This window comes from Oreochromis niloticus, linkage group LG14 (genome assembly GCF_001858045.2).
Source record: "Oreochromis niloticus isolate F11D_XX linkage group LG14, O_niloticus_UMD_NMBU, whole genome shotgun sequence".
Taxonomy (NCBI): Eukaryota; Metazoa; Chordata; class Actinopteri; order Cichliformes; family Cichlidae; genus Oreochromis; species Oreochromis niloticus.
The window spans coordinates 10,952,610-10,964,063 of record NC_031979.2 but is presented as its reverse complement, the minus strand read 5'-3'; the positions used below and the strand labels follow the sequence as shown (position 1 = coordinate 10,964,063).

The following is an 11,454-nucleotide window of genomic DNA, read 5'->3' as shown; positions in this document are numbered from 1 at the left end:
GAGAGAGAGAGGGTGAGAGAAGGGGGAAAACCCCACGGATCCCAATAAGGAGTCGACTCGCGTCGTTCACTTCAAAGAGTCGACTCTAAGAGCCGTTTCGTTCGCGACCGACACATCACTACGCCACTAGGTGCTCTCGTACAAGAAAATCGAGCATACCCGGTGGCAGTCTTGTTTCAGTTAGGTCAGTGTTGTTAGCGAAAACATTACGTGTTTTAACACCATTCTTCACATATTTAGAGGAGGGGGCTGCAGTAAAACTGTACCGGAAACATCAGTCCATTCTTTGAGGTAAGTCTGTCCGTTATTTAAGCAGCTGGACTGACAGGAAAACCTGAAAGCTTATCGCTGTTATGTGGGTGCTGTCACACAGACGTTCCGCACTAACTGTTTATGTGTGTATACTGTCATGCAGTAAAGAAAGTCCACAGGGTTATACAACAGACGGCATGTTTTAATGTGAAAGTGAAAGTCACGGTCAGAGGGACACTTGGCTGGTTATACAAGGCTGCAACAAAACCCGAGGCCTGTACAAAAAACCCTGATTAATGCGTCAGCGAGCTGTTCCCGGCAGTGACTCCCTTTTTAGCTGCTTACATCACCAAAGTAACTTGTACTCAAAACATAAATCGGTCAGGAGCAATTTGTGTTACGAATTTCGGTTAAAAATCGACTAGAACCCCCATGTTTACAGTGATTCTTTTATTTACTAAATGTTTGTTTAGACACAGAGCCTAAAGAACAAAGTAGTTAACGGAGAACGTTTATTCCCACGGTCGACATACCCGTTATCTCTGACTGGGGCTATATGTTTTGAATGTTCCGTATTTGTAAAGTGTAAAGTGTATAGTTTCAGTATTAAGTGTTCTTCTTTTACAGGTAAGATAATGGATTGCTGTGGTCTGCTAACTCTTCAGAAGGAACCAGGTACTGATGGAAAAGAAGTTAATTAAAAACAACTTCAAATGTAGATTTTTTTGTTGTTGTAATGGCACATAATAATACCCTGATGTATGGTTTGTATTTATTCTAATATTATTTTTCTATCAGTTCCTCTGAAGAGCATTGAGGTGGAGCTGGAGGTGAGGGACCATGTGGCTACAGTGGTCTCCACTCTGAACTACGAGAACAAGGAGGACAAACCATTAGAGGCTGTTTTTGTCTTCCCTCTGCCTGGAGATGCTGCTGTCTGTCATTTCAGTGCTCAGATTGGACAGACACAGATTGTAGCTGAGGTGAAGGAGAAACAGAAGGTGAGCTGGACAGTAAATATAACCTGATTATAAGTGAGATTCAAAATAAACACAGTGAATGTCACTGACATGTGTCACCTGTGCTTCAGGCTCGTGAGGAGTATGATGATGCTCTGAGCTCCGGTCAGCAGGCCTTCCTATTGGAGGAGAGTGATGAGAGTCCAGATATATTCTCTCTGAGTGTGGGCAGTCTGCCTCCAGGAGAGAGCGCCTCCATCAGGTTGGAGTACGTCATTGAGCTGGCTGTGCAGGCTGATGATGGTCTGAGATTCTGTCTGCCTGCTGTGCTCAACCCTCGATACCAACCTCAGGGTAGGACAACTTCAGAATACTTGGACCAGAAATGCTTCAACTATATCAGTGAAAGTGTTGAACCACCTTCCAACTTTCACATCACTGACAGAACACAAAATGTTAAAAAAAACATCTTCAAACTTTGCCAGTTACTGTAAGGTGTGAACACAGAACCAGATATGCAACTGTTGCCACATACAGTGAGAAAAATCTGGAAGATAATTGGGTCAAGTTTCAACTTGATTTTCTGGAAGACAAATGATTCACTTCTCATCACATTGTGATTGCCAAATATAACAAGCTGTGAAAAAGAATTGTTTCAGTCCAGTGAATAGATTTAGTGCATCCTCAGAGAAATTGCAAAAAGCCCAAAAGCTGTATCTCAGACTCTACAGGCCTCAGCTAGCATATCAAATGTTAGATTTCGAGGCATTGGAATAAGACTGAACAAGTTTGGCTTATTTTGCAGGGGTTGCAGGAGAAAACTTCTTGTCTCAAAAAGAAATTGGCAGCATGGCTTATGTTTTCAAAGTTGGACCTGAACCAATCACAAGACTTCTTGAAAGATGCCCTTCTGACAAACAAACCCAAAACTGGAGATATTTGACCGTAATGCATAGCATCACAATCAGAGAAAACCAACCCCACTGTATCAGCACAAACACCTCATAAAAACTTGTTGGGACTGGTGTGTTTAGTTTTGACAGGACTGCATTTGTCAGATTATAATTTTTTTTGGAAGTAGGTTGATGCAGTGTGCAAACACAGACTCTCCCTCTCGTCATGATTTTATATCAGTAAATGGTTTTAACTAAGTGTGTGTATATGGAGTTTCCCTTATTTTGCCAAAAGTTAGATCATAAAGAGGTTTATATACTTAACACTCATTAATTCTCGCTGACATTAAATTTTATATCACCCTAAAAGATTTTTTGGTTTTTCTGAAGAAGGAATAAGCAAGAAATGGTTTGGTTTTCCTCATCATACCAATATGGTTCATTATACCATCCGTAGGTCATAAAAGTCAAGTTATTCCTTTTCTGTCACTTTTTCATTGTTTTGAATTAAAACAGCTGTAAAGTAGTTTTGTTTTTCCTGAGCAAAATGCTTATTTTCCTCATTTTATCTGTACCATCATGTGGACCAGAGACTCTTTACAGCCTAAATTATTTGATTGTATTATGCCTCATTAATTACATCATTTCTAACCTGATGTTGTGTACAGGTAGTGAAGGTGCAGGTGTCCAGGTGACTTCTGTTCCAGCCTCTCTGGTGCCCTACAGTCTGTCTTTTTCTGCCCGAGTGTCCTCTCCTCGTCCAATTTCTAAAGTAGAGTCCAACTGTTCCCTGGACCCTCTGCAGTACCTCAACACTGATCAAACCCAGGCCACGGTAGGTAGAGTGCTGATGTGTCTGCTGTGTGTGGTTGTTACTTATTACTGAGGAATAAATATGAATGTGTTTGTGGTGTGCAGGTCAAGCTGGCTGCAGGACACAAGTTTGACAGAGATGTTGAACTGCTGATTTATTACAAAGACGCCCACCAGCCCACTGCTGTGGTGGAGGCAGGACAGGCCTCTGCTGAGCCGGGTGAGTGAAAATATGTGAAGTCATTAGTTTGCAAATAAAAATTATTGATCCCCGTTCTTCAACCTAAAAGTTAATTTTTTTGGAGCTATTATAAAATGTAAACTTGACATATTTCTGTCCTTTTCATGTGTTTCAGGCTCTCTGATGGGTGATCCAGTGGTGATGGTGAGTCTGTACCCTGAGTTCCCCCAGTCTGTGATGTCTTCAAAGGCTTCATGTGGAGAGTTTGTGTTCTTAGTGGATCGATCTGGAAGTATGGACTGTCCTACGAATGACACTGAGCAGCAGGAAACTCGGATCAGCAGTGCCAGGGTATTTATGATGTGGTGTTATAGTTATATTTCCTCAAATCTTTCCTTAAATTGTTCCTCTCACACAGTGGCTTTCTCCATCTTTTCCCTCTTCCCTTCAGGATACTCTGCTGCTCCTGTTGAAGAGCTTACCAATGGGCTGCTATTTCAACATTTACAGTTTTGGGTCTAGTTATGAACACATCTTCTCGTGAGTTGTATTCATGTGATCAGTGATATTACTGTAAATGTCTGATAAGATATCTTCCCTGCTGTTAGACAACATGTTGCCTTTGGATGATTCTGCAAAACTCCAGGTTATGTTTGATCTCACTTGTGTGTTTCTCATGGCAGTAAGAGTGTAGAGTATGGTGAGAAGACCATGGAGGAGGCTCTGAAGAAAGTTGAGAAAATGGAGGCTGATCTTGGAGGAACAGAAATCCTGGAGCCCCTCAAACATATTTACAGCCAGCCCTGCATTCCCACTCAGCCCAGACAGGTAACACACACACACACACACACGCCTTAATGATGTCATCCTTTAGTCCTTCCTTTTTTCTCATTCATTACTCCAACATGTAAGTTGACCATGAACCAAGCCCTGTATCAGTCTCATATAATCTGCTAATTATACATGAGTTGATCTGTTGAGTGGCTCCTACTGTTCCTCTCACTCTTGCTTAAAGCTTCTTCTTTTCTTTTTTTTACTGATTAAAACTGTTTACTGACAGCATACTTGTATACCTGTCAGAGAGTTGTGTTTCAGCTTGTGTAGATGTGTGTAAACTCTCCTCTCTAGCTGTTTGTCTTTACTGATGGAGAGGTGGAGAACACCAAAGAAGTGATCGATCTGGTTAAAAAGAATTCAGGTTCTCACAGGTAAAACAGCAAAAAGAGGATGACATGTGCTGCGTACCAAACCTGTGTGTTTTAAAAACAGCTGTTGTATTGCAGGTGTTTCTCTTTTGGGATTGGGGAAGGGGCCAGCTCTGCTCTCATCAATGGGATGGCCAAGGAAGGAGGAGGTCACGCTCAGTTCATCACAGGGACTGACAGGATGCAACCAAAAGTAAGACAATGAGACATAACAGTTACAGTTAAAAAAAATATTAGTGTTTGTTTTTTATTTTATTTGGATAGAAGATACAATTTTTGTTTTTGTACTCATCAGGTGATGCAGTCACTGCGATTTTCTCTGCAACCAGCAGTGGAAGATGTTTCTGTTACATGGGATTTACCAAAGGGATCAACTGTCACTGTCCTCTCTCCACCAATCACAACCATTTTCCAGGGTAAAAGGTCATTGATTTATGCACAGCTCACTGGACAGGTAGGAGCAGCATCTTCTCACAGTGAACAATCTCTGTGTTCATGCTTGTCATGTTTTGAAATAAAATGAAATTGGTTTAACACTGTAATTCTGTGTCAGAGCTCAGAGGCAGCAGAGGGCTGTGTGACGGTGAAGTACAGCGTGGCAGGTCATCCCTCTGAGAACCAGCTGCACTTCAGTCTCAGACCTGCAGAGGACACTGGGTAAATGAGCTGTTAATCCACTGGTACAATTACATATTTACTTTACAAAAGTTTACTTTGTATGTCTGTATGATCTAAAACATGGTAATTGTGACCATGTCACCATACCAATATTTTCTCTTGTCTGTAGCTTAATAGTCCACAGGTTAGCTGCTCGGACTCTTATTTGCTTGCTAGAGATGAAAGCAGAAAACAATGAGGAAAAAGAAGAAGTAAAAAAGAAGGTGGTGCAGCTGAGTGTCCAATCGGGAGTGAGCAGTTCTTTCACTGCTTTCATTGTTGTCAATAAAGACAACAACAAGGAGATTCAAGGACCTCTTCTGCACCGAGATATTCCAAGTAACAAGAATAATTAGCAATCCTATCTAGTTTATATTGTTCTTGGGGCATTCTTATCTTATCTTATCTTATCTTATTAGTGGCTGGTCTAATGAAATGTGCTGCTACCCCTTGCTGTCTGGCAGCTTATAATTCCTCTTTTTCACGCGGTGAGTACAAGGTTTATTACCTTTGCAAACACAGTGTGAGTACTTCTACAAATACAGGTGTGCGTGTGTGTGTGTGTGTGTGTGTGTGTGTGTGAAAAAAGAATAATTTGTTATAAGGACAAATTAGAGACTATTAGATACATATGACTCAAACCACTTCAATGGACTTTTTTAAATACCTTTTGTATACAATAATACAAAAAATTGAGAGAACTCCAACAATCATATGACCCCCTATGAGGAAGCATTTTGGTGACTGTGGGAAGGAAAAACTCCCTTTTAGCAGGAAGAAATCTCCAGCAGAACCAGGCTCAGGGAGGGGCGGCCATCTGCTGCAACAGGTTGGGATGAGGGTAGGAAGACAGGACCAAGATATGCCGTGGAAGAGAGCCAGAGATTCAATTCAATTCAATTCAGTTCAATTCAATTTTATTTATATAGCGCCAAATCACAACAGCAGTTGCCTCAAGGTGCTTGAAGAATAATTAAACGCAGAGAGGTGTATAAACACATAGTAAGTGAAAAAGGTATCATGGGAAGAAGTATCATGGGAATCCCTCAGCAGTCTAGACTTATTGCAGCATACTTAAAGAGGCTGCTGCTCTCTCGAAGCCTACAGCAGTGAGTACAAGTTTTGTTACCATTACAAACTCAGTAAAAGTACACACACGCACACACACACACAAAATATACAAAATATTCACCTCTTGCCCCTGCGGGCAGTCTGTCCTTCAAGCTCGCGTCCTCTACCAGAGGCCTGGGAGCTTGAAAGCAACGTATTTTTTGGACAATAAGGCGAACCGGATTATAAGGCGCATTAAGTAATTCTGTGTTTATATAATGCTAACATAGCTGCGTCACTAGCGATCACTTAGCACATCATTATATACTAGCTAGTCCAACTTCAGTAACCCTACAAAAGTCACTGCTGTTTAGTTTTCTGTCTTCATTTATGTTGGAAGTGATAGCAGAGCTGTACATTTAAATTTTTCAGAAATCTCTCAGTCAGAACATGGTATATCATATTTCAGTGGAAACTCGCGAGCTAACTTCTTGCTAACTGATAACTCAGTTAAATTTCATAAATTATGTTTTTATGGATGCCTGGATGTTAAACTTAATTGTTACATCTGGTAAAGCGGCAACGCTGATCATTTTATTAAAGATGAAAGAATTGAGACAGTTTTTAACTCTCAGTGATGCCGCAGTGTTCGTTTGACTTTGGGACCTGAAGCGGACAGTTTTGGACCCAGATTACTCCGCGAGGCTCCTGACTACGGTATCCCTAATGGTACGACAATCCATCAAGCAGTGTGGCTTCGTAGCTTACCAACGTCACACTAAGACATTTTTGACAGATTTTTGAGCGCCGTGTAAAATCAGTTCAAGGTCGGTAAGCACAACCAGAATTCATACATAAGGCACGCCGGATTATAAGGCGCACTGCCAATTTTTGAAAAAATTAAAAGATTTTAAGTGTTATTTAGATTGCGGAAAATATGGTAAAGTTCACTGGATGAAGCGTTTTCAGTGAGAGTAATGTTTCATCATTCATCCAAGTGACTTCTTCACTCTGGGGTGGGTTTTTGTCTCCTGGTAGTTAGTTTTGGGATTGCTGACACAGACTGAGTTAGTCTGAGTTATATAACGTCAGATGATTTGCTCATGCTGACAAATTCCCGTCAGACAAGTAAAATGAGATCCCACATCAGTTAAGCTTCTACTAAATTTTGTGTGCAATGAAAGACAAATGTTTAATTGTGTTTTCATTGGGAGTAGAATTGTAAGTGTGTGTGCTCACTGTTGTATTTCCTTTGAAAAAGCAGGTGTACAGTACTATTGTGCAATGGATGACTCTGAAGGTATTAGTTTTGACTTCTTTGCTTTAAATGGACACACTTTATGAATATGTACTGATTCTTTTCCAAGTGTAATTTGGATTTTTCTACTATTAATTTTAACTTTAAAATTTTTAATAAAGAAAGGTTTACATTGTGTTATAATTAAGTGTTGAGCATGCTACTACATTCAGTCTGCAATGAGGGAAAAATGTTTTAGTTTTGATTACAACTTCAAGTGTGTGTGCTCACTGTTGTATTTCCTTTGAAAAAGCAGGTGTACAGTACTATTGTGCAATGGATGACTCTGAAGGTATTAGTTTTGACTTCTTTGCTTTAAATGGACACACTTTATGAATATGTACTGATTCTTTTCCAAGTGTAATTTGGATTTTTCTACTATTAATTTTAACTTTAAAATTTTTAATAAAGAAAGGTTTACATTGTGTTATAATTAAGTGTTGAGCATGCTACTACATTCAGTCTGCAATGAGGGAAAAATGTTTTAGTTTTGATTACAACTTCAAGTGTGTGTGCTCACTGTTGAATTTCCTTTGAAAAAGCAGATTGTGAGGTGGATTATGGATGCCCTCTAGAATTCGAAGACATGTGCAGTTACAGAGGTATCTGTTTTGACTTCTTTGCTTTAGATAGACACGTTTAGCTTTAGTTGGACATCAAAAGTCATCTAGACCTTAATATCTTTAAGACATTCCTGTAGTTTAATTAGTTTTGTGTCATCTGGTTTCATGGGTATATAAAGTTGAGAGTCCTCTGCAAGCAATGCAAATGTATGCAGTGTTTTCTGGTCCTAGTACAGAACCTGGTGAAATTCATAAAATACCTTTTGTATACAGTAATACAAAAAAGAGAGAATCCAACAATCATATGACCCCCTATGAGGAAGCGCTTTGGTGACTGTGGGAAGGAAAAACTCCCTTTTAGCAGGAAGAAATCTCCAGCAGAACCAAGCTCAGGGAGGGGCGGCCATCTGCTGCGACAGGTTGTGATGAGGGTAGGAAGACAGGACAAAGACAAGAGAGCCAGAGAGGAAGAATAATTTAATGCAGAGAGGTGTATAAACACATATGGAGTGAAGAAGGTGACTGATGAAGACATACTCAATGCATCATGGGAATCTCCCGGCAGTCTAGACATATTGCAGCATAACTAAGGAAGGAATTAGGGTCACCTGATCCAGCCCTAACTATATGCTTTATCAAGAAGGGAAGTTTTAAACATAGTCTTAAAAGTACAGAGGGTGTCTGTCACCCAAATCCAAACTGGGAGCTGGTTCCACAGGAGTTAAACACAAGTACAGCTCAGTCAGAGAGCGGGTGATGCGATACTATGAAGTCTTTAAGATGAGGTGGAGCTCGATTATTCAACACCTTGTATGTGAGGAAAAAAATATTACAACATGTGGGTGCTAACCAAATCAATGGAAATATTTTCTTAATTAACTAAACTCTTTTTCTAAAATATTGCTCTGTTAATTCCCCCCAATTAAGACGATTTTATAAACTAAATAGAAGGAGAGTGATCAGCATAAAAAACTTTATAAATGTACTTGTATTTAAATTTCCCCTTTAGCACTGCCGGATGAAGAATTTCCGCCTGCTAAGAAGCCACCCAGAGACCCTTTGCTGCTGTTAGTCTCCCTCCAGAAGGCGTCTGGCTGCTGGCTGCTTGATGCAGCTCTGGCTGCTGCACTGGGAAAGACCAACGAGGAGGTGGAAAAGTCAAAGCCTGAAAAGGTGGGTTATTAAAAAGAATAATGAGACACAGTAATAGTGGGTGTTTGTAACGTATTCATTAAAATGGTTTCAAAAGTGAATTTTCAAAATTACACACTGATGTTAACGTACATCTGCATGGTGTCTCACTTTATTTATTATTTAACTACATGACTGCTGATTCTATACACTAGGCCAGCAGTGAAGTGTTGGCCACCATTCTGGCTCTGATCTGGCTTCATGGTTTCAAGATGGATGCAAAGGACGAGTGGGAGCTTCTGGCTGCAAAGGCTGTATCATGGCTCCGTGCGCAAAATGGTAGTAAACACAAAAATAAGCATTCAGTTTGTGATGGTTATACTGAGTTGCTACAGTCGTTAAGATTAATGCTAATTGGTTATTTTGTTTTGTGTGTTCCTTTTTTTCCAGCACCATCTGTGACCGAGTGTGTGGAAGCCGGAAATATATTGTTGGGTTGCAGTGTGCAAAAAACTGCCCTTGGCCTCTGAGGTTTTTAATAAACTAACAACTTCTTTACGATTATTACACAGAAGCAGATTTACTCCATACTTCATCCACATTAATCTTTGCATCGTCCAACTTTATTATCTAATGTGCCTTATTTTATGCTGCATCTGTCCAGAGTCAGCTTTGTAGGAGGACCGGAGATTATTGCTTTTGTATTCTACTTTTAATGTTGCTGTGTGCTTGAAAGCATCAAATATTAAACAAATAAAAACACACATGAGTTTGGACCTGTCATTCCTTCTAATGAGTCACCATGAAAAAAATAAATAATTTAATTTTAAAATATTTAAAAAGACCAACACACCTGGCCAGTTCTGTCTTCCAACACATTTTTTTTAATCATGGTTGAGGAAAATATGCAGCTTATATTCAAAGTCATGATAAAGCAAAATTTTTCCTTATTCCAATGCATGTCCTTCATTCTTTAATTTATGTCATGTGAGTAAACAGCTGGACATAATTTCCACTAACAAATGAGACCTCATCATCAGCCATGTCTCCGAGCGAGTGAAATCAAGGCCAGCAGAGGGAATGCAGAGCTAGATTTGTTCTGCAGTCATGAGCCATCCATCGCATACTCTTAATACAACCACAAACAAACTATAATTTGTTCATCTGAGTAATGGCTGCTACAACAAAGCTATTTTTAAACCTCCATGTTTTACATTTTGAAACCAGAAACCTTTGCCCAGAAGGTAGAAACTGAAACTCACTATGCAACAGTTGTGAGCCATCAAGAAAAATTAAACCAGCAAACTGCTGTAACTGTCTGGTGTACAGGGATGCTCGGCTCAGCTGTGGATCAGCCTGCTCAACCACTTAACAATTTGATCGAGTGAGTTTCTGTTTTTTTACAGATAAGTATCCAACCAATGACCCTAAACAAAGATCAAATGGATTCAATGAAAGCACAATAAAATAAACTCATCATGGTTGTATCAATGTGGAAATGAGATCAGAACATGATTTCTTAACGGAGGGCTGCAGGCCTGGACTGGGACAAAAAAATCAGCCCTGATATTTTAGGTCCAGGCATCACCATGTTCAGTCCAAAATGAAAAAAACAGATGTAACACATGTAATGTGATCATCAAAGAACATGATTTTTATAAAACATTTATTATTATATTATAATGTTTTTCTTACACTGTGTTTAATTTTTATAGAAACTTAGCTCCTTGTATGAATGTGTAATCATGTATCTTTGATAAATAAAATAATCTTGGATTTGTGTAATTTGTGGCTATTGAATAAAAGTTATTCATGTATCCACTGATAAAAACAGATGGCTGAAAGAAATGTTTGATGTAAAAAGGAAACACAGTGTTGTGCTGTTGAACTTTGAGGTTCTAAGTCACCAATGTTTAAATGCCAAGAGGAGACTAGCAGCCCTGAGTCTGCATGTAAAACATTAAACTCCATAGCAGTGATACCTGTTCTTACACAGGTATGCCTATTCTTTCTTATGTCACTTTGCTGTCCCAATGAAACACGACGATCTTGTTTTAAAGTACATTTTTTTGCCATCCTGTAATCTCAAGAATGTTTATGTTAGACTCTGTTTTTAATCAGGTTGTGATCTTAGAGTCAATCTCATAGCACTCGGTCTGTGCTTCAAGGATTCTGATAGTTAGTATGACTCCGGGGTTTTGACTCATTTAAGTCTGTGTTTTGCTGGTTTTTAGTTTTTGTCTGTTTGGGAGCTGACACAGTCTCTACGTGGATGGGGTTTTGGGGGAATAATGGGAGGAGAGAAGCTGCAGAGAGGCATGTAAGACTGCAAGTCTGCTTCTTGGTCCCAACTCTGGATAGTCATGTTTTTAATATGTGTTTAATAAATTTGGCCAGATTTCTAGAAATGAGAGCTGCTCCATCTAAGGAATGTTGTCTCTCCTAACAAGACC

General features: G+C 39.6%; 1 protein-coding gene across 1 annotated transcript; it reads left to right on the top strand.

The window, feature by feature from the left end:
* LOC100710019 (von Willebrand factor A domain-containing protein 5A) lies at positions 1-9,765 on the top strand. Its single transcript, XM_019367423.1, has 21 exons — positions 1-291; positions 880-927; positions 1,051-1,253; positions 1,343-1,565; positions 2,773-2,939; positions 3,023-3,137; positions 3,274-3,449; positions 3,550-3,638; positions 3,782-3,926; positions 4,227-4,306; positions 4,382-4,496; positions 4,599-4,757; positions 4,857-4,960; positions 5,091-5,299; positions 5,380-5,448; positions 7,272-7,310; positions 7,561-7,599; positions 7,850-7,909; positions 8,880-9,043; positions 9,217-9,340; positions 9,452-9,765. Exons 2-21 carry the CDS (start codon positions 888-890, stop codon positions 9,529-9,531), a joined length of 2,400 nt encoding a protein of 799 aa, XP_019222968.1. The 5' UTR covers positions 1-291; positions 880-887; the 3' UTR covers positions 9,532-9,765.
* Positions 9,766-11,454: the final 1,689 nt, after the last annotated feature.

Bases quoted from the DNA above. Each gene is read 5' to 3' on its own strand.
- LOC100710019 (XM_019367423.1), top strand. From the start codon at position 888: ATGGATTGCTGTGGTCTGCTAACTCTTCAGAAGGAACCAG. The intron at 5,300-5,379 runs GTAACAAGAATA...TTATCTTATTAG, and splicing joins TCTGCACCGAGATATTCCAA to TGGCTGGTCTAATGAAATGT. The intron at 9,044-9,216 runs GTGGGTTATTAA...TCTATACACTAG, and splicing joins AAAAGTCAAAGCCTGAAAAG to GCCAGCAGTGAAGTGTTGGC.